The sequence below is a fragment of the Oryx dammah genome, unplaced genomic scaffold (assembly GCF_014754425.2).
Source record: "Oryx dammah isolate SB20612 unplaced genomic scaffold, SCBI_Odam_1.1 HiC_scaffold_3, whole genome shotgun sequence".
In the NCBI taxonomy this organism is placed as follows: Eukaryota; Metazoa; Chordata; class Mammalia; order Artiodactyla; family Bovidae; genus Oryx; species Oryx dammah.
In genome coordinates, this window is record NW_024070187.1 from 87250472 (window position 1) to 87277724 (window position 27253).

At 35.0% G+C, this 27253-nt stretch overlaps 1 protein-coding gene across 5 annotated transcripts in view; it reads right to left on the minus strand.

Annotated features, from left to right (window-relative positions):
* Positions 1 to 27253, minus strand: part of ANKRD17 (ankyrin repeat domain 17) — a 167848-nt gene that overhangs the window by 46543 nt on the left and 94052 nt on the right. For 2 of the 5 annotated variants that reach the window (XM_040237045.1, XM_040237047.1), the window contains exons 12-22: positions 26478 to 26605; positions 26089 to 26232; positions 25309 to 25411; positions 23089 to 23841; positions 18538 to 18686; positions 10769 to 10880; positions 10493 to 10638; positions 7556 to 7698; positions 6932 to 7145; positions 5754 to 5929; positions 4527 to 4689 (exon numbers count right to left, since the gene is read on the minus strand). In XM_040237045.1, the coding sequence (XP_040092979.1) occupies positions 4527 to 4689; positions 5754 to 5929; positions 6932 to 7145; positions 7556 to 7698; positions 10493 to 10638; positions 10769 to 10880; positions 18538 to 18686; positions 23089 to 23841; positions 25309 to 25411; positions 26089 to 26232; positions 26478 to 26605 (2231 nt within the window). The remainder of the gene's footprint in view (positions 1 to 4526; positions 4690 to 5753; positions 5930 to 6931; positions 7146 to 7555; positions 7699 to 10492; positions 10639 to 10768; positions 10881 to 18537; positions 18687 to 23088; positions 23842 to 25308; positions 25412 to 26088; positions 26233 to 26477; positions 26606 to 27253) is intronic. The other 3 variants (XM_040237046.1, XM_040237049.1, XM_040237048.1) reach the window with 3 other exon arrangements.

The window sequence follows — 27253 nt, forward strand, 5'->3', positions numbered from 1 at the left end:
CAGTTTTCTAAGGAATCTCCACACCATTCTCCATAGTGGCTGTACTAGTTTGCATTCCCACCAACAGTGTAAGAGGGTTCCCTTTTCTCCACACCCTCTCCAGCATTTATTGCTTGTAGACTTTTGGATCGCAGCCATTCTCACTGGTGTGAAATGGTACCTCATTGTGGTTTTGATTTGGATTTCTCTGATAATGAGTGATGTTGAGCATCTTTTCATGTGTTTGTTAGCCATCTGTATGTCTTCTTTGGAGAAATGTCTATTTAGTTCTTTGGCCCATTTTTTGATTGGGTCGTTTATTTTTCTGGAATTGAACTGCAGGAGTTGCTTGTATATTTTTGAGATTAGCTGTTTGTCAGTTGCTTCATTTGCTCTTATTTTCTCCCATTCTGAAGGCTGTCTTTTCACCTTGCTTATAGTTTCCTTTGTTGTGCAGAAGCTTTTAATTTTAATTAGGTCCCATTTGTTTATTTTTGCTTTTATTTCCAGTATTCTGGGAGGTGGATCATAAGAGGATCCTGCTGTGATCTATGTCGGAGAGTGTTTTGCCTATGTTCTCCTTTAGGAGTTTTATAGTTTCTGGTCTTATGTTTAGATCTTTAATCCATTTTGAGTTTATTTTTGTGTATGGTGTTAGAAAGTGATCTAGTTTCATTCTTTTACAAGTGGTTGACCAGTTTTCACGGCACCACTTGTTAAAGAGATTGTCTTTACTCCATTGTATATTCTTGCCTCCTTTGTCAAAGATAAGGTGTCCATAGGTGTGTGGATTTATCTCTGGGCTTTCTATTTTGTTCCATTGAGTCCTATACATATCAATTAGGTCTAACTGGTCTATTGTATCATTTAAAGTTTGTGTTTCTTTGTTAATTTTCTGTTTAGTTGATCTGTCCATAGGTGTGAGTGGGGTATTAAAGTCTTCCACTATTATTGTTAATTTCCCCTTTCATACTTGTTAGCATTTGTCTTACATATTGAGGTGCTCCTCTGTTGGGTGCATATATATTTATAATCGTTATATCTTCTTCTTGGATTGATCCTTTGATCATTATGTAGTGGCCTTCTTTGTCTCTTTTCACAGCCTTTGTTTTAAAGTCTATTTTATCGGATATGAGTATTGCTACTCCTGCTTTCTTTTGATCTCTATTTGCGTGGAATATCTTTTTCCAGCCCTTCACTTTCAGTCTGTATGTGTCCCTTGTTTTGAGGTGGGTCTCTTGTAGGCAGCATATATAGGGATCTTGTTTTTGTATCCATTCAACCAGTCTTTGCCTTTTGGTTGTGGCATTCAACCCGTTTACGTTTAAGGTAATTACTGATAAGTATGATCCTGTTGCCATTTACTTTATTGTTTTGGGTTCGGGTTTATAGGCTCTTTTTGTGTTTCCTGTCTAGAGAATATCCTTTAGCATTTGTTGGAGAGCTGGTATGGTGGTGCTGAATTCTCTCAGCTTTTGCTTGTCTGTAAAGCTTTTGATTTCTCCTTCATATTTAAATGAGACCCTTGCTGGGTACAGTAATCTGAGCTGTAGGTTATTTTCTTTCATCACTTTAAGTATGTCTTGCCATTCTCTCCTGGCCTGAAAAGTTTCTATTGAAAGATCCGCAGTAATCCTTATGGGAATCCCCTTATGTGTTATTTGTTGTTTTTCCCTTGCTGCTTTTAATATTTGTTCTTTGTGTTTGATCTTTGCTAATTTGATTAATATGTATCTTGGGGTGTTTCACCTTGGGTTTATCCTGTTTGGAACTCTCTGGGTTTCTTGGACTGGGTGATTATTTCCTTCCCCATTTTAAGGAAGTTTTCAACTGTTATCTCCTCAAGTATTTTCTCATGGTCTTTCTTTTTGTCTTCTTCTTCTGGGACTCCTATAATTTGAATGTTGGAGCATTTCATATTGTCCTGGAGGTCTCTGAGATTGTCCTCATTTCTTTTAATTCGTTTTTCTTTTTTCCTCTCTGATTCATTTATTTCTACCATTCTATCTTCTATTTCACTAATCCTATCTTCTGCCTCCGTTATTCTACTATTTGTTGCCTCCAGAGTGTTTCTGATCTCATTTATTGCGTTATTCATTGTATATTGACTCTTTTTTTTCTTCTAGGTCCTTGTTAAACCTTTCTTGCATCTTCTCAATCCTTGTCTCCAGGCTATTTATCTGTGATTCCATTTTGATTTCAAGATTTTGGGTCATTTTCACTATCAATATTTGGAATTCTTTCTCAGGTAGATTCCCTATCTCTTCCTCTTTGGTTTGGTTTGGTTTGATTGGCATTTCTCCTGTTCCTTTACCTGCTGGGTATTCCTCTGTCTCTTCATCTTGGTTATATTGCTGCGTTTGGGGTGGCCTTTTTGTATTCTGGGAATTTGTGGAGTTCTCTTTATTATGGAGTTTCCTCACTGTGGGTGCAGTTCTATCAGTGGCTTGTCAAGGTTTGTTGGTTAGGGAAGCTTGTGTCAGAGTTCTGGTGGGTGGAGCTGGATTTCTTCTCTCTGGAGTGCAATGAAGTATCCAGTAATTAGTTATGAGACGTCAATGGTTTTGGAGTAACTTTGAGCTGTCTGTATATTGAAGCTCAGGGGTGTGTTCCTGTGTTGCTGGAGAATTTGTGTGGTATGTCTTGCTCTGGAACTTGTTGGCCCTTGGGTGGTGCTTGGTTTCAGTGTAGGTATGGAGGCATTCGATAAGCTCCTATTGATTAATGTTCCCTGGATTCAGGAGTTCTCTGATGCTCTCAGGATTTGGACTTAAGCCTCCTGCTTCTGGTTTTCAGTTTTATTTTTACAGTAGCCTCAAGACTTTTCCACCTATACAACACCGATGATAAAACATCTAGGTTAAAGATGAAAAGTTTCTCCACATTGAGGGACTCCCAGAGAGGTTCACTGAGTTACATGGAGAAGAGAAGAGGGAGGGGGTAGTTAGAGGTGACTGGAATGAGATGAGCTGGGATCAAAAGAGGAGAAAGCTAGCCAGTAATCACTTCCTTATGGGCGCTCCACAGTCTGGGCTGCTCAGAGATGTTCACAGAGTTATACAGGGAAGAAGAGAGGGAGGAAGTAGACAGAGGTGGCCAGGAGGATAAAAGAGGGAAATGAAAAGGAGAGAGACAGATCCAGCCAGTAACCAGTTCCCTAAGTGTTCTCTACCGTCTGGAAAACAGAGAGATTCAGAGTTGGGTAGAGAAGAGAAGGGGGAAGGAAGAGACAGAGGCCACCTGGTGGAGGAAAAGGAGAGTCCAAAGGAGGAGAGAGTGGTCAAGCTAGTAATCTCGCTCTCAGGTAAAATTGGGTACTGAAGACTGGGTTTCTAAATGTACAAAATTGACAACAAATACCAAAAAGCAAAGATTAAAAATCTAGAGTAGAGGTTGGATTTTCTAAAATACAATATTAAAGAAAAGAAGAAGAAGGAGAAAAAACAAAGTCACAAGAATTATTAAAACAACAACCACAAAAAAATATATATATGGCGTTTGCTTTAAAAATAGGGTCTTTTTTTTTTGAAAAGTAATAGTAGGTTATAAAAATAAAAATTAAAGGAGAAATAGAGGACTTAAAAATTTAAGTTAAAAAAAAAGAAGAAAAAACAATCACACAACAATATCAACAACAACAACAAAAAAGAATGATCATAAAAATAGGAAAGATATATCTGGGACTTCCTCTGGTGTTGTGGGCAGTGTGGGGTCACTTCCAAGGCAGTTCCCTGTTTAGCTTCTTCTGTTTGCTGGTCTCTTCAGTGTCTGATTTCTGCCTTGACACAAGGAGGGGCGGTGGTGTACACTTTTTTTTTTTTAAAGGCTCACTTGTTCAGTCGTGCCGAGGGGAGGGAGGGATGCTGCAAAAAAATAACACTGGCGTGTGCTCGCAGTGCCTCCGCCACGCTGGGCCTGCCCCTGCTCACGGTGCACATGGCTCAGGCTCCACATTGCTCCGCCGGGAACCCTCTGAGGCCAGCCCTAGGCTGCATGCACCTCCCCGGTCTAAGCCGCTCAGGCTCCGCACTCAGGTAGCCCTCAGAGGCGCAGATTCGGCTGGGCCTGCGTTTTGTGCCCTTCCCAGGTCTGAGTAGCTCAGGTGTTTGGCGAGCGTGGTGGCTGCAACTTATCGCCTTTCCCGACCCTGCTGCTCAGACTTCTGGGTGTACTGCTGGCGTCCCTTCTCAGGCGGATGGTGACTGTTTTTGAAGACAATGATCTGCTTTTCTGGGTGCCTGATGTCCTCTGCCAGCATTCAGAAGTTGTTTTGTGGAATTGACTCAGCGTTGAAATGTTCTTTTGATGAATTTGTGAGGGAGAAAGTGGTCTCCCCATCCTATTTCTCCGCCATCTTAGGACCGTCCCCCTCTGGGATGCCTATTATCTAACTTTTAATGTCGCCATCAGAGTGATTATTTGCTTATTATCTTACTGCTTTTACCTTTGCTGTTAGTTCCTAAAAAGAGTCTTTAGTGATAATTAAATTATGGACTTCCTAGTCTAAGTGAAAATCATCCAAGTGGATGAGAATGAAAGACTTCTACCTTTCTAAATGCTGCCATAAGAGGAGTGATCTTGCGGTTGTCGGCGGCATCCACATCTGCTCCTGCTTGAACCAGTAGCTGAACCACATCAAGGTGCCCACCATTTGCTGCCAGCCACAATGGAGTGTTCCCCTTCTTGTTACGCACATCAATATGAGCTCCCCTAAATGAATGACACAAATATCACTTTCAAATGAAATGACACAAATGATAATAAAAATCAACTATTAACTTGTGAAAATATTCTTTAAAGGAAAAAAATTATTTTGAAATACATAGGATTAAATTGTATTTCTCTCAAAATTACATTACAAAGAACTCCCATTCAAATTAAAAGCCACTAAATCAAAATTAACCATACATCAATAATTGCTTTTCTTATTTTAAATGAAAAATAATTCATTCTTTGTGCATAATTCTGATTTCAAATCCTGAGAAAATGTAAAAATATTTTAGAGAAATAAGATACATCCTGTTAATATCATAATACACTGAACAGTATCCTAGAGCACACACAGTATCCTATGAGGTGACTGTATCTTTCAGATTATTTGTAGTCATGTATTTGTATTACGTGGTTTTGGAAAAGAATGAACCCTAAAATAACAAACGTTTAGCACTCAGTGGGCACCATGGTGAATAAGACTCATGGCAAATAACAGTAGTTGATAGTAGCTACTACTAAATACTACTATTAGGACACCATGCCAAAGTCTTTAAGAAGGTTAGAGTAGGAAATCCAATTTAGCAGACAAGCAACTCTGAAAGACTGGCAGGCAACCTCTAAGTGACTTAAAATAAAAAACATTCTGGACTTTATCTTATATATTGAACAGTTCCATAACTCACTTAAAAGCCCTAATTACCATAAAGAACATGAAAATCAATGGTAAAGCCTAGATTATTGCCAGACTTACACGAATTAGGGTGACATCTCTGCAAAACTGTGTGGGAGATGGGACTATGGCTGACAACAGCTTATTATAGTACTTCAAAAGTGTATACCCAGACAAGAAAGGAAATAAAGTATTTCTAGGCTGCACTGAAAAAAAACAATGCAGCATAGCTCTGGATGGGTGGAAAACAACATAGGTAGGTTTAAAACATTTAAAAAAAATACACTGTTAATAGAAGTAATCACATCTGATTTTTAAACAGTATAATTTGCATAGAGAACAGTAATCATTAGTAACCCCATATCACATATAGAGTATGGTAACATCATACCTGCCAATGAGAAGCTCACAGAATTTATAATGCCCTTTATCTGCTGCTATGGTTAAAGCTGTATCTCTCGAGGAGGGCACTGGAGGGGCATTAACATCAGCACCTTTATCCAAAAGAACTCGGCCCACCTCTGCATAACCACCAGAGGCAGCTTCCATTAGTGGTGTGAGGCCAGTCTAGGTTTAGTGAAAAATAAAAAACAACACATAAGAGACTACAAAGTACCAAAATGTTAAAGAATAATAATTTTGGAGAATAATACTATAGAGTTGTTACAAAAATTTACATCTAAATTTCAACACTGACACTACTAACCTCTCTCAGTTACAGTGACATCTACTGAAAGCAGATGATTCTGCCTAATGTTAATTTGTGGGGGGAAAAAACGATGAAAGTATTTGGCATATGAAAGTGAAAAATGTTAGTCACTTAGTCGTGTCCAACTCTTTGTGACCCTATGGACTGTAACCTGCCAGGCTCCTCTGTCCATGGGATTCTCCAGGCAAGAATACTGGAAGGGGCTGCCATTTCCTGCTTCAAAGGATCTTCACGACCCAGAAACTGAACCTGGTCTCCTGCATTGCAGGTAGATTCTTTAATGCTGAGCCACCAGGGAAGCTCTCTTCCTCTCTTCTCTTTCATGATAGTATATAGTTTTTAGCTGACAACCCTAATGTCATTATTACCTACAAAAATTTATTTCTGGGACTTCCCTGGTGGCCAAGTGCTTAAGAATCCACCTTCTAATGCAGGGGACGTGGGTTCGATCCTTGATCAGGGAACTAAGATTCCATATGCTGCAGGACAACTAAGCCCATTGGCCACAACTAGAGAAAAGCCTACATGTAGCAAGGAAGAGCCCACACGTGCAATGAAGATCCCTGCATGCCCACAAAGTGTATCCTGCGTGCCACAGATACACCTTTCACAGCCATAAACAAATAAATTAAAAAAAAAAAGAAAGCAGTGTCTCTCTCGAAGATTAAAAAAAAAAAGGTTACTAAGGTATTTTAAAGAAGTAATGCTTAACCGAGTCATATTTCTGTTTAAATATATAAATATATATGTAAGAGATGACTACTACTACAAAGTACTAGAATTATAATAAGCATATTGCTAATGTATACCTTAAATGTCAAAGAAATAAATCCATAGGCTAATCTCAGACCTCTTCTTACCTTAGCTCTGTGTTCCACATTTGCTTTTCTATCAAGCAGAAGACTAACCACTTCAGTTCTTCCTTGGAAGCAGGCTAAGGTAAGGGCAGTGTTCCGATTGGTTTCTATTTGAGCATTAATGTCAGAGCCCATGTCTAACAGGAGCTTAACGGCAGCTGTGTGCCCATTCATAGCTGCTAACATCAGAGGAGAAATGCCCAGTTTGCTACCAGTTCTGGGGGTGGAAGTATGGGAAGAACAGAAGGAAAAATATACATTTTTAAATGTCCTGGAAAAATTGGATGATAAAACAGAATTCTATCTCATGATTGAAGATTAAGATTCTTTATTCTGTAGACTTACTTAAGAACACCCTTCAAAAATCCTTTACTACCCAGAACCAGAATACTTTCTGTACAATGACTTGGACTAAAAACAAATTAACTCATTATTAAAGTGAAGTTACTCAATTCTGTAAGAAATAGAGTGATAATTTTTTGAAGTTGTAGGTCAATAATTTTAAATATTTGAATTCTAAATTTATAATGTAGGCATTTCCTATATATGGCATTAAAGATGTGCTGTTCTACAAATATCTTTAACATAACACTCTTAAGGGACTTGGAGAGAGAGACTAAAACTTACCTAGAATTAATCTCAGCTCCTGCATTTAGTAATATTTTGATAATATTCACATAACCACCAGAAGCAGCCAGGCTTAAAGGTGTGTAATCAGAAACATTCCTGTGCTCTTTATTTGCCCCTCGAGCTAACAACAGCTCCACCACCTGGAAAAAGAAAAGAGAAAAAATGGTTTTCTTCTTATGGTGAGACAATTTGCAATTTCCCTTTTTTTCTTGTATATTATCTATAATAAAAGAAAGGGAAAGTCCTTTCATCCTTTGCACAAAATCAGTCTCAAATGAAAAGCAAAAGACCTTAGAAGTCTACAAAGGGATAAGTAAAATCCATTTTGCAGTCTGTTGAAATGGCAATATTTTCATTGAAAGACCTATACTTCATGTGTTCTATAGAAGATTTTTTCATTTGTACATGTAAATGTCCTTAAAAACTAAATGTAAAAAAATTTTTGGAATAAAGCCAATAATTTTTCCCCAATATTTTACTACAAAAGTTTTCAAGCACATGGAAAAATTGAAAAAAATTACATACATTCATCACCTAGATTCTACTATTAATATTCTACTATGCTTACTTTTCTCTCACAGTTACTTGTCTGTCCATCACTGATGCATTTCGTTTCTAAGTAAGGTGTAAACACCTGCAATTTCCCTTAAATACATCAGCAAGTGTACAATTAACTAACCTCATTTTTTTTCAGGGTTTTTTTTTTTTTAGGTGAAATCTGTAACTTTAAATAAATGCACAAAACTTAAACTGTATATTCACCAAGTATTGACAAATGGATGTAACTAATTTAAATCTGCTATTTTTTCCACTTTATTTTTTTAACCGAAGGATAATTGCTTTGCAGAATTTTGTGGTTTTCTGTCAATCAATAAGAATCAGCCATAGGTATATCCATGTCCCTTCCCTTCTGAACCTCCCTCCCATTTGTTATTTACTCATGTTCCTTCCCAGTCAATTCTACCCACAGGCTAGTTTCATTTACCATAGATCTTCATATAAATGAATCACATAGTGTTTGAGAGTAATTTGTATGTATTGTGCAGCATCCCATTAAGTGAATACACCAGTTTATCTATTCTATTGATGAACGTTACTCCTGTTTCTAGTTTGGCAATTTGGCAAAATTTAGTACTGTCAATCTTTAATTTAGCCATTCTAGTAGATGTGACATCTCACTGGGTCTTAATTTACATTCCCTGATAGCTGAGAATATTAGCATTTATTTAAGAGTCATCCAGGGGTCTTTTAGTCTACTATACCATTTTTTTGTCTTTTTGTTTTTTAAGTTCACATTCTTAACCACTTTCTTTTATAAATTTAATTTTATTTTTTATTGAAGCATAGTTGATTTACTGTGTGTTAGTTTCAGGTGTACAGTAAAATCATTCAGGTATATATACATATATATACTGAACACATATGTATTCAGTTATATACATATATAGTTTTTTTCAAATTCTTTTCCCTTATAGGTTATTCTAAAATTTTGAGTATAGTTCCCTGTGCTATATAGTAGGTTCCTGTTAGTCATCTATTCCATATATAGTAGTGAGGATATGTTAATCCCTAACTCCTGTTTTATTCATCAGCTACTCCTTTCCCCTTTGGTAACTCTAAGTTTGTTTTCTGTGTTTGTGAGTCTATTTCTGTTTTGTATATAAGTTCATTAGTATCATCTGTTTTTTTTTTTTGAAATTTCACATGTAAGCAATATCATACAATTTTTATCTTTTTCTGAAGCTGTGACTTTCTATCAGATTTCTCCTTTAGTCAGTAAGCCTAAGTGGCTTATGTAATAAGATTATAAATCAAGTCCCCAAATTGGCATTAAGTTATTTTATCTTACAAGGAGTCCCTTAAGCAATAAAGTGTGTGTGTGTGTTTGTGTGTGCATACTCAGTCTGTCAGTCCATAGGGTTACAAAGAGTCATGACTGAGTGAGCACGCGCACACACACGCGCGCACACACACACACACACATACACACACACAGATCAAGTATTTCCAATGAAGTTTAAATTGAGATATAGATTTGCTGGGAAGCTCTTCAAATCACATAGTCATCAAAAATTTCAGTTAAGTCAAAATGTTATTCATTATATTCCAAAAACAGAACATTTACAACTCTGACTGGCAGAATCACCTCCACTGTGGAATACATAAGATAATGAGAATGGTGAAATAAAAAGAAACAGAGAATGACCTAGAGTGCTTCCTAAATATAAGATTCAACAATTCCTTATTGAGAAGTTATCAATACAAAGGGACAGCACAACTGGTGAATATAACTGGATTTTAAAAATGGATTTAAAATGAGGTTATCCAACTGATATCTTTTTCCCAAAGAAGACACACAAGTGAGTAAAGTTATAAGTTCCTGAGTCCACACCTAAGTATACCAGCTGTTCTAGCTAAAAAAAAACTAAAACATTATATAATATTACCCAAGAACCAACCTTCAGAGTTAAGAAGGGTTGGGGAACAATTAAAGGTTAAAATTACTCAAAATAACTAAAAATTGAATACTCTTAATTCCCTACTAATCTTATATGTAGACAGCAACAGAGACTGAGCTTAAGTACTTTTCATCCTAAATATTCTGGGAGAGGAAAAGATGAATGAATATAGGCCCTGCTTATGGGAAGCTTGCTGACTTGATTTGGGATGTCTTAATCATTCTATTAGTCTGAATGCAGTATAGAGGGATCTCCATGGCAGTTAGTACTTTTAGATGAGTAGGATAATAAACAAGGTATGCTTTCTTTGGCAAGACAGCTTATGCTAACATTATTTCTTTCGCTAAAAGCTAATAGTTTCGTTACTGTGACAAATCTTAATATCTGTCCACTGTTCCTACAAAATCATATAAATTAAACCATATATTTGTTAAATGGAGGGAGGAAAAGAAATTATACTTGGGAACAACAATACCTCCTGTCTTCCCCCAGAACAAGCCAAAGATAGTGGTGTATCCTTGGTTCTTTCTGACTGGGCTTCAATGTCTGCACCGTTGTCCAGCAATATTTCAACAACACCAACATGACCAGCTGTAGCAGCCAATATGAGTGGAGTAAAACCTGAAGTAAAATAAAGATCTTAGCTAAGCAAAAGGAACAGTGCTATTTTCTATTCTATCTAAGCATCAATATAGGACTACAAGTAGTAGATACAAATTCAGAAAAAAGTTCATGAACTTTTCTTGTCTACCTTTCTTGTCTCGGTGCTCAATACTAGCTCCTCTTTCTAGCAGAGTTTGTACCAGTTCCTCGTGACCACCAGCACAGGCAAGCGTTAGCGCTGTGTCATGATTACTCTCAGTCTGTAAAAAATTAATTGTTGATTAGTTCATTAGACAGTTAAAAATGTTAACATCAATTGCATAATATGTACATATACCAAATACACACCTACACATACACCACTCTACTGTATCAAATAATTGGATGTTAAATCTTTTTCTCCCCATTAGCAGTTAACTTGTGAATTTTTTTTTAATAAAGACTAATATTTGAATTTTATGGGCAATTCTTAAAGCAAGCAAGAAAAAAGTATGATTTTCCAACCAAATACCATTTTCAGCTACATGTTTTAAGAAATACTACTGTGGACTCACTTTCTCTTCTACACATAAATGGAGTAGCACAGACAAGATTTATTTTCCCATTCCAAACAAAAAAGGAAGGTTATATGAAATGACAGGCAATACGTGACACTGATCACTGCAGATAGAAATGATTAACTTATTGTATTGCCCGGAGAGTTTCCAGGCTAAAGTGAAGGGAAAGGATACCCAAAAAGAATCTGGCAGTCTCCCTAGAATTGAAGAAGAGTTTGGAGAAGTGAAGGTGGCTAGAATTCATGGGGCAGACTACTGGGGAAGAAGGCGCTACATGCAGACAGTTCTCCAGAGATCCACAGAGGGCTCCCCCCGAGTCTTCAGCTGAGCTCTGAGCAGCACATATGCATAAGAAAAATTATTGGAGGTCAGGGAAAGACCACTAGAAGGGGCTGAACAACACCAAGAGGTTAAACAGGACTGGGAATGGTTTGATTCTCACAGCAGAGCAGAAAGACCCTCAAAACACACAGAATATCGAGAAGAATCCTCAGCCATTGGGCCAAATTAGCTACTCTGGACTCAACTAAGAAAGCTGAAAAACAAGTCTTGAAATGAAAACACTATTTTCAGGTAACTGCATTCAAGGAACAAAGCCCATAAAAAGTCAAAGGAACAAAAAATATACATAAAATATAAAGTACTTTGAAACACAGAGACCTATAATTGAGACATGATGACATTGTTAATATATAGTTTACTTCTGACTTCTACCAATGATAGGGACGAATATTGGATTTACCAGTGGACATACTCTATCATGATTTAAATACTTATTTAGTGAGTTAAGTCCTCACGTTTTTATTACTCTAAGCTGATGCTATACAAAAAAAGTTAACTACTAGCCATATGTGGCTATTAGTACTTGAAATACGGCTAGAGTGAGTGAGGAACTGAATTTTAAATTTCATTTAATTTTAACTTAAAAACGGATAATTTGGTTATTAGAAACCTTTTCTGTATGTCTGGGGCAAATTAAATAATGATACCTACTTTTTCAGTCATTTAATCACATCTAAATGCAAATCAAGTACTTCCAATGAAGTTACATTGAGATATATATTTATAAAAATAGAGTGGCAAGCCATCTGGATTTGCCCAGTATGGAGGCGGTTTCTGGGATGAGAGGCTTTTGGTGCTAAAGTCAGGAAAGCTTATGACTTATGATTTGACCACTCTAACCTGTAAGTATAACATGCACACTAATTTTGAAGACTTCAGTATGAAGTAAAAGGGTAAAATACCTCAGTAACTTTTTAGTATTGATTATATGTTTAAACAATACTATGGATATATTATGTGAAATATAGCCTTAAAATTAATTCCTATTTCTTTTTGATTTTTTTAAATGTGGCTACCAGAAAATGTGCAATTATGTATCTATCACCCTCATGGGACTATCTATTCCTGGAAGGTAATGAATATGTCTTATTTATGCATTCTCTACCTTAGTAATGTCTTGCCTAGGAAACAATAGATGAGAATTAAGTTGAACACATGACAGTAGCTATAAGGGTAATAGAATCAAAGACTGTTGCTAATTAAAGTAAGACTACATATATTATATATATATATATATAATGTCATATAATAAATGCAAAAAGGATAGGCATAATCTCCCACAAGTTCAGTAACTCTAAAAACCAAGCTCCATTATAAAAAAACAGTAACAAGACACAAAAGGAAAAAAATAGAATCAAGAAATAAGAAAAAGCCTACTAGTCAGGGATGAAGAGGGAGACTACAAAACCTGCTCTGCAGAAGAGGCTGGCAGAGAACAGAGCTACTGACTGCAGAGATCAGGGATGGACTTGCCCCAAGGGAGAGACGCACCAACTACAACAATGGAGAAGGACATGAATACTTAAATGAGTGACCGCTTTGATTGTGTTATAGTATTTTATCTTCATTTCAGGCCTATAAGGAAGGAATTATTGTGTCTGACTTTAGAGAAATGGAGACAAACGTCAGACAAATAACCTAATGGTCACACAGGCTAATGAGTGATAAAGATTGGTGTTAAAAAAACCAAGAGGATCTTGGGTAATAAAATGATGCTTACCCTATAACATCACAGCACAGCCCTAAGGCACAGTCAACTGAGGGAAGCATAATATTAAGTCTAACTGTATTATGCACTCTCTATGTTAGCATACAGAATATCAGTAGAAGAGTCATCTTTATGATGAAGAGTCAACTTTACCAAGTTTATAAGTTTTCTAAAAGTTTTCTGGGGGTTAAAGAGTAATTTAGGAAACCAGTGTCACTCTTTAGAGAATGAAGAGACAAAGTTTCGAAAAAGAGACAAAGTTGTATGCTTACACATGAAAAATTTTAGAGAATCAGTAAAATTGGGGTTTTTTTCCACATTATAAAATAATATCAATTCAGTTGAAATTTATTAAGCACCTTTTACAGTCAAAGTACTCTACAAGGAACTCCAGGGCTGACAAAGGTAAAAGAGTCTCTGCTTACTAGAAGTTTACAGGTACTGTACAAAGGAAATTTAGGTTCAAACTAAGAGAGAAATGTGAATAATTTATGAGTTGGAGGAAAAAATATTTAAAGCTGAGGAGGGTGGTTGGTTAGTCAAATTCCTTGGGGAACTTAAAAGTAGGTCACTTCACTTTATTTCTGCATTAAGGGTAAATTAAAGCAGCTAATACTTTACAACAACCTATTAGAACAATAAAGAACAAAGTTAAAGGTCCTGAAATGAGACTTTCACCCCCTCAAATACACACCTACGCATTCCCAAAATAGTAAGACATATCCTGATTTGCAATACATCAAGAAACAATTTAACTAAAGTAGGAATTTGGGTTAAAATTAGCTACTGACAAGATATATATATATATATAAAGTGTTTTTGAATATTTTAAATCTAGGAAATGAAATACAGGTGATGATTTTCTATAAAGTAAAGTAACACTGAATTTACATTATACTGGTTACTAAGTCACATTCTTGGTCATATATTGAGAGAAATCTGGGAAGAAGAGCTTTGTTAAGAGCTTTCCAGGTTTATATTCTAAAGAAAATTTTCATTTAGCTCATAATATCATGAAATATACCATTCTGTATCATAGTATGTTGTTATGATGATTCAGGCTTATATGTCACCAGGAATGATTACTCAATTTCGTAAGAGGAAAAAAAAAGAATAAGACAAATGCAATATTAAAGGAAAGGCAACTTTTAATGAGTTGGAATGTAATTGAAAAAATATATCTGAACTATAAAAAAAGAAATTTATTAAATTACTTTGAAAGCTGTTAGAATTTAAAGAGATGAACACTTGTAGACCTCCACAATCCCAAACATCTCATTCTCTAACTATATCAAGGGTCATATATAAGATTAAAAAGGATAGCACTTTAGGGTATTCAATAAGTGAGACAAATCAGTAAGATAGTAACAACCCACTTAAAACATTTCATATAAACAAGTAGAAATAGGTGCATTTTAATGTAGAATGCTTTAATGGCAGAGTATTACATATTACTATCAATTCATTTTATTCTGGTCTCCTTAATTTCTCTCATTAAATCATGATGAAACTATTTTCCAAGCTGCAAAGACAGGAAAAAGAGAGAAGTACCAAATGATGTTTATACCACTAAAGGTAAAACATAGTTTTACAATTTCAAAGAAGGTATGTATTTACCTTCTTTAAAAGATAATAGATATATGCTAATTATTAAAAACAGGAAAAAAGTCAAAATTACATTAGAAAGTTTTTATTTTTTCTGTTTTTGAGATGTACTGCAATCAGTTACCCCAAGTTTAAGGAAAGCCTTTAGAAATTTGAGAAAAAAGTGTCAAGTAGTTTAGAACTGGAACACAAGTCCAGTTCATGCCAGAACACAGGTTTTAGAACTCATGAACAGAACAGCTAATTTTTTCTCACTTTTAGTGTCTAGTAGAGTTAATTAAGGAGAAGGCAATGGCACCCCACTCCAGTACTCTTGCCTGGAAAATCCCATGGACGGAGGAGCCCGGTAGGCTGCAGTTCATGGGGTCGCTGAGTGGGACATGACTGAGCAACTTCACTTTCAATTTTCACTTTCATGCCTTGGAGAAGGAAATGGCAACCCACTCCAGTGTTCTTGCCTGGAGAATCCCAGGGATCGGGGAGCCTAGTGGGCTGCCATCTTTGGGGTAACATAGAGTTGGACACAACTGAAGCAATTTAGCAGCAGCAGCACAGTTAATTAAAATATAATATAATAACATATAGAAAATATTTAATTCAGGGGATTCAACTCTGTCAACCAGATTTACTGTTTCATATAAAACCATTGCTTTTAAAAATCTCTACATGATTCCTATCTACATGTTTCTATATCTAGAGTATCCAGGTATAAGTTTTATTATATTACTTAAGCAAAATAAAAATAGAGAGCAGAGAGCTATGTTATCAGAATATATAGTAAAACAGTCCCAAATAATCACTTCAAACTATCATTTATTGATGTTTGCTAAAATAAATTCTGGTACCAGGACAGTGTATGGAATTAGTAATCTTAAAAGTCTGGAAAATATCCAGACAATTCAATAAAACCATTACATGAGAGGCGAAGAGCCTGTGGCACAAACACCAACGGTGATTTCTAGTTATAGAACATAAGATTTGAGGACTCTTATAAAGAATGAAAACTTGTTATCTTTAGTACTCTTTAAGGGCCAGAAATTAAATGGAACAACTAAGCCTGTGTGCTTACAGACAATGCTTTGCAACAAGCGACGCTACCACAATGAGCAGCCCACACACTGCGAGTAAGAGTAGTCCCCAGTCACTCCAAGTAGTACAGCAATGAAGACCAAGCGTAACAAAAGATAAGTAAGTGAATAAATGAAATCAGATATTAGTCCCCAGCTATAATGATCAACTAGACCATGGAATTCTCCAGGCAAGAATACTGGAGTGGGCTGCGATTCCTTTCTCCAGGGCATCTTCCTGACCCATGGATGGAACCCAGGTTTCCTACATTGCAGGCGGAATCTTTAACGTTTGAGTCACCATAGAAGCCCAAAAACGAGACATACTGAAGCATTAAAAATTAAACTTCTTCTGTTCTTCCTTAAAATTTGTGATAAATATGTGGTACGACCTACGAAATGTGCTAAAACAATGCAAAGATTAAACACACAGGACACCTTGTTATCTAGGCAGATTCATTTTTTAGATTCTAGACCCAGAGTGTTCGTTCATTTGAAAGCTGGCTGCACTAAAAATTGGCTTTTAGGTAAGACCTCTCTCCTCACCTGTAAAATGGGAATAGTAACAGTACCTGCTTCATGGTACTGTTATAAAGATTAAGTTAAAGAAGTAAGTATATGTAAAGTGTTAAGAACAAAAAGTTAAGTTTTGTTAAATAAACACATGAAGGATTCAATTATTAGAGAACTTTTAATCTTTCATAGTAGAAGAATCTTGGTACTAACTTTTTCATCATATCACCTGTCTATAATAGCACAGTACTGTCACACATAAATCAAAATATGCATTATGTAAAATCTCATGGCATTTGTATTTGAGAATCTAGTAAAAACTTCAGATGGATTAAGCACCAAAGAATCTTATATATACCACTTTAAGTAACTTCTTGGTATCATAAAAACTAGTAAATTTTAAAAAGCAACACTGAAAGTTAAAGTGGTAAGCAATGATTTCTGAATATTAACTCTGTACCATGTGTTCCAAAACATGTAATGCAAGAAATTTCTAATACCTAACTATTCAGTTATGATAAACTTCAAGAAAAGTATTGTAACTCAAATTAGTCTAACCCATCTGAAAAACCTCAAGTAAAGAAGCAGATTTTTAAGGAGCCATAGTCAAATTTTTTAAAATAAAAATGTGCACTATATTTAAAATGTATGTTGTATTTTAAATTTTAATATTTTAAAAGTATTTTTATGCAGCTTCTCAGAAATTAATTTATGCTGGCTAAGTGGTAAAGTTAGATATTCCATTATATTTCACTATAATAATCTCAAATTCAATAAATTTATGATCATACTTAATGGAACCTTTTCTGGGGCTGTTTTATTTTAAAGCATTAAAAAATAATCCTTTCATATTTTGCTGAAGCTTTATTTTTACTTATGGACCAATTTTTGATCCCATAAAAACTAGAAAAAATACTTCTGGTTAAAACATTAACAGATTCAGAGCAAAACAGATTGGAGAAAATGATGCAAATTCAATAAAAAGTTCAATCCAATTCTATAATGCAATCTTTAAGAAATGTAAACCATTGTGATTCATCAAATGAATGTCTTTTTCTTTTTTTAATGAAAAATGAGGCTTATAGTATGTATCTGGAAGGGTACCTTGAAGTTAAACAAACCTAAGTTTGACTACCAGCCCACCACTTCTTAGTTAAATGAAGTGATTGTAAGCCCAATTCTTAATGTCTCTCTTAGCCTCGATTTTTTCATCTGGAAAATGGGGTTTTAGGAGTAGCTACTCATATGTGTAGTCTGAACATTAAATAAGGTTATTCCTTAAAAGTAGCCCCTAACAATTTTAAGTGCTCAAAACAAAACAAAAAAAGTTAGCTCTTATAATAAGAAAAGCAAGTAAGAACAAATTAAATTCCTTTTCCACAGTATTACCAAGAAACATTTTAATGAAAAGGAGGCTTTATTTTCAATAGCTTAATAGTACAGCCCCTTAATGGTGCAATGATACACACACACACTTTCTCTCTCCCTGTCTCCTTTCCTAAAACTGATATTTATAAAGAACTGATCATTTATAAAACAAGTTTTATAATGTACACCACCACTCTCATACTAGTCTATCAGGTACTAATCAAAACACAAAACTTAAGTAAACTGCAAACATTTCTCAGTCCTGAAGAAAGCCACATACCCTTATCTCCTTCAGCAGTCTTGTAACTTTTTAAAAAAAACAATTTAACAGGTGTTATATACACAGACACACAGGCTTACTAATACTTCTGTCAGCAAGATCAGAATTTTAAAAGACAATATAAATGCAACTGAGTATATATATGATATTAAATGGAATCCAATATGAATTTTAAAATACAGCTTCTAATTAACGTTTAGATAAAATATATAAATCTTAAGTTCTGTCTCTTAACATCCTCTTCTAAAGTTTAAGAAAAAAGATTACTTGATGACTGTGGAAACCAAATCTTCACAGTAATTATCAGTAATAATCTGTGCTTGGAATTTTATTGCTTTAAATGTGGATTTTGTAATTTATACTTGTTGCTCAAGTCTTTGCCCAGACACAATGCAGTCTAGGATGATTTAAATCACTGATGAAAGTTTCACAATGATATAATGCAGTTAGAGCTGTCACTCCTGGGTGTGGACTTACCTGCGCGTCAATGTCAATGGCAGGGTAGATAGGAAGCATGGCTGAAGGAGAGATGATAGGGCTTGGAGTTGGAGTCTGAGGTTGGGAAATGGAAGCAGCGATACTGTGGGTAGGAGTGTTTGACATTGCAGATGCTCTTCCACTGACTGCTGTTGGACAAAATAACTGCACTTAATAAGGATGAAACACTGTTAGGTAACAGCAAGAAATAATTATTAGAAAATAGTTAAAGATATTTAAAAACAAAATATCTACAGAGAGACTGCCATAGCACTAATAACTCATTTTCCTGGTTATTTCTGACATTAGACACAGAGCAAAATTTAAATATATATTGAAAGTAACCCATTTGCTAAACAATAATCCATGTGTAAAACAAATTCCCCTCTTATGGTATGTAATCATAAAACTTTAGTTCAAAATAACACTGAAAACAAAAATATTTTTATGAATTAAAAGTAATATATATGCAAATAGTTATCCATATGTCTTCTTAATCAGAAAAGGAATAAAAGTTAAAATAGTCAAGTTCAGAAGGAGAAAATGTAACTTTTACCTGCCAATTTCACACCTCATAGTCTAGAACTAATGAAAGTAATATCACTGGGGATATTCACTATGGACTATTTAAAATACTTCCTATATTAGCTGTAGACAGGAGGTAGCCCTCAGTATGACAGTATGTATATATATAAATTTGATCCTCACACAGAAACAGTTTCTCATGTACAGAAATTATTCTGAAGGAGGTAAAATGCCCACCAATCAATCAAGCAATCACACTGGACTTAGAAGGACGAAATTAAAAGATTAGGGTAGAAATAAATGCATGCATGCAACCATCCCTCAAATGTAGATTATTGTTAGTTCTTATAAGTGTAATTTTGCCATGATATTATTTTCACCAAAATAAGTAAATTAAGAAGGGGCTAATAGGTCAGTACTAAGGTAGGAGAATTTCAAGATGGTACCAGTTGAGGGTGCTTTACTCCCTCATCAACTGACTTTTGGAGTTGACATGTGAATATCAATCCTTTCCCCCCTTATTGAAAATGCTAATCTTGAATGATCAACAGTAGTATGGATGTAAGTTACCAACGTAGTTATCAACTACATCAGACAGAAAACAATCATGATTCACAACTGGATCTGAAACCAGCAAGAGGTTATTTATGATCCTACCAAGAACAAAACTGAAATTGACCTTATTATAATAATTATAAACATTACTGTCAATTAAAAAAATCTACTTTACATGAAATCCTCAGTTCAGGCACAAACATACACTATACATTATAGCAACACACATTCTAAAATTATACATTTTTAAGTCCACTTAAAAGCCAAAAGAAAAACAAAGGAGGAAACAAAACAAACCAAACAAAACACACTCTTCAAGTCCTTAGGGATCCAGATCAAAAGAAAAGGGTATGTACTAATTCATTAATCACCTAATGACCTTGATATTGTTACTCCATGCTGGTAGTTTTGTATGTTAAGAAAAAGATCAAGACAATTCAAATGTACACATTTTAGATAAAAATTTCAAAAGCATATAAAATCTATGGCTCTTAAAATAGATTCCATATTCTCCTTTGATTAGATATTCACAAATGAAAATGCTAACCTAAACACAAAATTAGCTTAAACAGAATGAACATCAATCTGTCCAAAAAACTGAATTTTACTTTATGATACTAAACAACAAAAAAAAAATCTCAGCTTTATCATTAAATGGCTAAATTATAATTTATATTTCAACTAGAGTAAGTTCTTCTAAAGAACATATTAAATTGGTTTTATTTTTGGACAAGGAGATAGGAAAAATCAATTTCCTCATATCACTTCCCTTCAGGTACCTATGGAATTGCTGTACTAAAACTAAATAACTGCCTGTCACTCATCCATTCTCTACAATTAAAATTAATAACTGTAAATATGTAGGTACCTGAAGGAACTATGGTACAGATCAGATCTTTACATGTGGAACTTCATTAGTGTTAAGAGTTCAGAGAGGTTTTAACAACAGGTAAGGAAAGAGGAGATCTTGAGAGCACAGCAAAGCAAGGTGTTAAGACTGGTTAAACAGGGAACTGATCTTGCTTTAGCTAGTGTAGAAACCAGGGAAGACAGAAGATCTTGGCCAGCCAAGTGCTAGATAAAAAGTGACTGAACCTTCTAAGAGCATCTAATAAACTGGGACTAATGAATAAAGGACAGAGATTATGCATAAAGGAAACAAAGACAAGACTAAGCCTAATGAAGTTGTAAGATATTTAAAAATCCAAAGAAATGGAAATGGTTATTAGTCAACTGAAGTACCAAGTGCTACCACAGAAAAAGGTTAAAGAAATGCTGTGGAAGTGTCTATGTGTATGTCTGTGCATGTGTACATGCATGACGCAGGGATGGGCTGCAGGGACGTAGCTGGTGGTTTTTAATCCTGTTGTTTATTCTGGCCATCTCTCCTCTCCCCATATAAATGAGAATAAACAAGCAAAGTATTTTCATAATATGACAAGTATTTGTCATATTTCCTGAAAAGTTTTATACTTTAAAAAATTTTTATAGGAAGATACCTGTAATACAGGGAGAATTTAATTATTTTTGTTTGGTAAACAAATCACAGAAAAACTACTTTACAAGCCTCCAATGATTCTGACTGGCATAAAAATTATACAATTGGCAAATCATTATTGATAACTATGCCCAAGAACATCAGGTAAATTCTGATAGCATATCAAAATTTTAAAAATATTCATTGGTATGCAATGTCCATTCTTCATTTAATTGAATAAGTAACTCAATTCTATACATTCTTTGGTAGTTCAATTTACATAATAGAAAGAATACCATTACGAGCTAAATGAATGGTCATGAAGGAAGTATCAAATTTGGGATTTGGAGCTGATAATGTTTGCTTCAGTTTTCATAATATATCTACTCTTTTTAAAATTACATTCCCAATTATTATAAACAGCTAATGGTGATTGGTAGTAATTTTCAAATCTATAAAAAAATTTATACTTCTTAACACAAGAATCTTTGTTGTTCTTACTCATGATTAACAGCATTTTTTTCTGATGTAGTTACTGGACCCTCTAAGATCAGCAGAAATTTTCATTCCACATATTACTGTTTGAGGAGATACTAGAAGAGAACTGGGAAACTTTTGATTTTAATTTCTAAGTACAAAATCTGTCTCATTAGTTGGTTTCTTAGTTTCTTAATGTTACCTACTAAATATCTCATATACGCATGCTCTTCATGTCAGTCATATACAACTCTTTGAGATCCTACAGACTGTAGCCCAGCAGGCTCCGTCCATGGGATTCTACAGGCAAGAACACTGGAGTGGTTGCCATGCCCTCCTTCAAGGGATCTTCCCAACCCAGGGATCGAACCCACATCTCCTGCACTGCAGGTGGATTCTTTACTGCTGAATAATCAGGAGGCCCAACGAAATATCTCAACACTATACAACTTAGTTTTCTCTTATTCTTTTAAAAAATTAGAAGTTAAATTATACATAATCTCACTATCATATATAATGCTACTTAAATATAGTTTCAAAAATTCAACCATCCTTTAAATATAAACCAAAGAATTAAAGAGGGAGAAGAGAGCATATAAAAATGATCAAAATACACCTATTTAATCCCTTTGTTTTCCCCTGTTCCTTTCTTTTCTGGTTCATTTTCTTTTTAATGGAAAAAAATGTCCTTTTCAGTATAGTATTCTTACGGTTCATAACCCTGTGAAATCTCATTCTACTAGTTTGTTATAAAACTCATGAAAAATATTCAATAAGTAAATAGAACTAGAACCACTGAAACAACTTCCTAAAATATTTTTTTTGCCAATGAAACGAATTAAAATGTTAAAAAATTTCTCTGGCTACCCAGTTAAAGATATATCATTTATGACACTGTCAGGGGACTACTCCTTTCCATAATACAATTACAATTAGAAAGAAACTACACATTAACATTCATAAAGGATAAATCACTGACATACTATATAATCAAATCTTATTTGGTTTGGTACTTTTTTAGTGTTGTAAAAGTATTTACATTCTTTTTTAAAATATTCATCAGATTTGAAGTCTGATCCATCAGAATATAAAGTATTTCTGTTCACAAATAAGATTTCTGATGTATCCTACTAGTTTTGCAGTTCAACTTCTATCAATTTCCCAGTTTATTGTGTGAATACAGAAGAAAAAAAGCCAAAATTCTATCAGTATTCTTAACTTAGGAAAAAAACAAGAAACAAAAAATTAAACATCAACCCGACTACCAGAAAACCTAGATTCCCAGCCTACCCACCTAAGCCAGAAAGTTTCAGCCACTTGCACTGAATGAGCTAATTTTTAATTTGACCTGTATCCATCTGAGAACTTCTGAGATCGAAATAATATTTCTAAAGATATACATGGGTCAAGAGTCCAGAAATAGTTCTCAAGTTGGGTAACGGCAAAAAATTCTGGCACACTCTTACTCGCCTTAAGCAAATCATATTTGATACCTGCTCATAACAATATAAACCCACCTGCCATGATGTCATCCAGCGTGTCATTGAGGGTCTGAGCAGGGCTGGCTACCATTAACCCTTGTTGTGTTTCTGTCAGAATTCCTTGCCCCAGCCCTGCCAACTGTGCTTGGCCCAGTACTGGCTGTCCAACTATCACTCCTTGCAGTTCTGTAAGATTTGCGATGGACCCTGGAGGCAAGGGACCTGCCGCCAGAGGCAAAGCTTGAGGCATGGCCAGAGGCTGGATTGGTGCAAAACCCATCTGAGCAGCAGTTTGCTGGGGTTCATCTTTAAGCAAAATGGGATCCACTTGCTGTAACCGTGCATAGTCTCCCTCGGAAAGCTGTTCTCCAACCCCAACCGGAGTCAGCAGTCCCAGATGTTGGCAAGACTGTTGCTGCTGCTGCTGAAGTTGAATTCTTTGAGCTTTAACCTCTAGATACTGCTTTTTTAGCTGCTGCTGCGTTTTCAGTTGTAACTCTCGTTCTACTTTCTGTAGTTCCTCCAAAATCTTTTGTTTCTTCTGGATTTGTTCCTCCCTTGTTTTGTTCAGCTCCTCGATCTTCTCCTTGGTAAGCTGGTCAGCATGAGCCAGTTCCAACGACTGCAGCTGTGCATTCTTTTCTATGGCTTCTTTTATCCTCTGTTCCAGTTCTGTTAACTTTCCCTGAGCCTCTTCTACAATGCTCTCTGGAGACTGATTGGTGATGTAACCCTGTACATCCTGGCTGTTTGCTGGCAAATGGCTGCTGGACTTTTGTTTAGAAGCAGCTGTGTGAAAAAGAAACCCCCTCAGAAGTGCACATGAATGGCATCCTCATTACAGAGTTACTGTTGGGAGGTTTAGTGCCAACAGTTATGCACCAAGTTATTATATCCACAGAAGGTGAAAATGCATTGTTAAGGAGTTAAAAACAAATCCACCTTCTTTATCATAAATATAAAATGTATGTATTTTATGTGCATAGAATAATCTTTGGGAAATCAATTTCAGAATTTTAAAAATATCACATGGCTAAAATTAGACAATAGAGGGATGCAGATTTGTGATATCAAAGTGGTACAATTAAAATAGAATCTAAGACTATGTGTAGATAGATACTTCATCTGATCATAAAGATGCAAAAACTTATCATAAGAACAGAAAAATAATGCTAAATTATTATGATGTAGAGAAAACTTAAACTTCTAAGTCAAGGTTTTTCTACATTTAATAATCTGTGCCTTTTAAACACACACACATACACACAAAGAGTACTCAAACCACTGAGAAGTACCAGGAAATTAAAATTCAACTAAAATAAATATTTGTTGGGGCCTACCATCTTCAAGACTGATAAAGGTAAGATAGAAATTCACATATTCATAAAGCTACTTGGCCAGTAGACAACTGGAATTCAGTTTCCCTGGAAGAAAAGATGCTTAACTATGACATTCATCATATCTTCCGACAGCCAGGTGAATAAATGTATCTGGCTATCGGTATAGCAATCTTTGCTTGGTATACCAACTGAAAAAGGTGCCAAGGCTCTAGACTGGTAGCAGTGATTGAAAAGAACTGGTGGAAATACTTAGTATTACTGTTGGTAAAATAATACAGGTAGCCAAAAACCAAAAAGTTAAAGCCACACTGGTTCTTCAGGTAAAACTTTCTAAAAAGAAAATCTGATTCAAACTAGTCGCTGTGTCGGGACATGACTTATGAATCATACATGATGTAACATCCACAAGTAAAATATGGACCTGAGAGTTCTAAAGAAACAAGCAACCATATCTGAAGTAACTCTGAATTCTTGGTTGAGAAAAGGTATTTCAGATATAAAATCTATATTAAACCAGTTATTCTAAAATAAAATTTAATTTTGATCTAGCTATTAATATTATACCTTATATCACTATCAAAATTTCAATAATTTACAAAAATGTCACCCAATTATACCCAGTCTAATATTTTAACATGAATAGAAATTACTAGTTATTAGAGAAAATCACAGATAATCAGAATTGCATCAAAGATGAGCATCTGAATTTCTATTAATATTTCTCATTCCAGCACAAATCCGTGCTCTCAACTATGTTCTTTCCCAATAACATGCTTCTTTCATTGTTAAAAAAAAATTTTTTATGCCAACTTAGTAAAATTCATTTCTTGGTGGAAAAATAATTTTAAATGGCTATTTTTTTTCAATCTTATCATTTTTACTTGGACAACCTGAAGGCTTTAGAAGTATAACTGACCTTTATTCCTGATGGGAAGAGTGGTGGCAACATTGGCAGGTGGTTTGTCAGGCTCCTGAGGTGGGACAACCATGGGCAGTGCTTGAACTGGTACTCGCGGAGCCTAAGACAAATAAAACTGATTATATTTCTGCCTTTCCTATACCTTCCATTAAATAATATGCTTTAAATGATTCAGTTGGTAAAGAATCTGCCTGCAATGTGGGAGACCTGGGCTCAATCCCTGGGTTGGGAAAATTCCCTGGAGGAGGTCATGGCAACCCACTCCAGTATTTTTGCCTGGAGAATCCCCACAGACAGAGGAGCCTGGTGGGCTGCAATCCATGAAGTCGCAAAGAGTCAGATATGACTGTGCGATTGGATGCCACAGAATGAAGAATAAGTTATGAAGATCCATTCAAAGTATTTTTTAACATAATCTCAGGAAACAACATATTTACTTAAAATATGCTGGTATCAAATTATTTCCATGACTTTTCTTTTTCTGGCCACACCACAAAAGTCCCATCCACTGGGACAAGGAAATCCCTCCAAGATATTTTTTTTAAACAGACTTGGAAATGAAAAGGTTATTCTGGCCATAGTAAGAAAGCAAAGCAAAATGAAATCAATCTAGAATGTGAGTATTATACTGAAAGGTCATTAACCGTGTTGAGTACATTACCTTTAACGAGAATTGCGTATTATAACAAAAAACAATCATTCTAGTTTAATCTGGAACTATGACTAAAAAAGGCATAAAGATAATATAATATAAAATGCTTTAGTTTAGAATCTTACCCTATTTAAATCGTGGGATGGGGGGGTTAATTGAGTGACATCTGGTGGAGGGGCTGAAAGCAAATTATTAGGATAGTCCAAAAGATAGCAAACAACGCTTGTATGACCACCTTTTGCTGCTTCTATCAACATAGTTGAGCCATCCTAAAAGAGTGAATATGGAAAGGGAAAAAACAGTTTTTCAAATTAATTTACAGAACCATTAAGGAAGATAAAGCCGACAGGTCCCAGACACATTACAGTTTCAATTTTAGTAAAGAACACTTTCCTCTAAAAAAAGAAAATGAACACATTCAGAATGTCAATTCAAGCTGAACTTGTAGATAACGTGTTATGCTCAAGAGTGAAGATTAATTCACAGTGTTACCTGAAACATTTGAGTTACATACTTTTAAACGGTGAGTTGGATCTGCCCCATGAGCCAAAAGTAGTTCCACTACTGCCAGATGACCCCCTGCACAAGCCAGGGACAGTACAGTATGGTCATTATTAGCTGTGGTTCTATTCACATTTGCTCCTAAAACAGATAATCCATGAAAAATAATGTTAATAAAATAATCAGAGAGTAGAGAGAACAGGATAATGAAGCCCCACATATTCATTACCCAGGTTCAATGATTATAAACATGGCCAATCTCATTTCACATATACCCACATCCATTCTCCTCTCCCATCTTGAATTATTCTAAAATAAATCCCAAACATAATTTCATCTATAATGTTTAAGTATGCAACATTAAAAACTAAGGATAAAAATATATATTACTCTTAATATAATTACTGTTTTATAAAAGTAAAATGTAAAATTTTATCTAAATTTTTGTATCTTCAGTGGGCAAGATGACTAAAAACAAATAAATAAATAAATAATAATTCACACTGCCCTCTATGGGCTAAATAATGGAAGGAATTAACAAAAATTAGGAAGTAACAGTAGTAAAATTCTCATCCCTGATTTGCAGCACTGTGCAAGGCATGTGGGAAATGGAAAAAATAGCAGGAAGAAACTGGAATCAGATTCATTAAAATTAAACAAAGGAAGAGAAGAGATAATAACTGAAAATAATTTCATTCTTGAATATCATGTGTTATTCAAAACATGTAACACAAGTGTTTAAATTGCCTAAAATAATTTGACCAATAAATTATTTCTGATTTATCAACA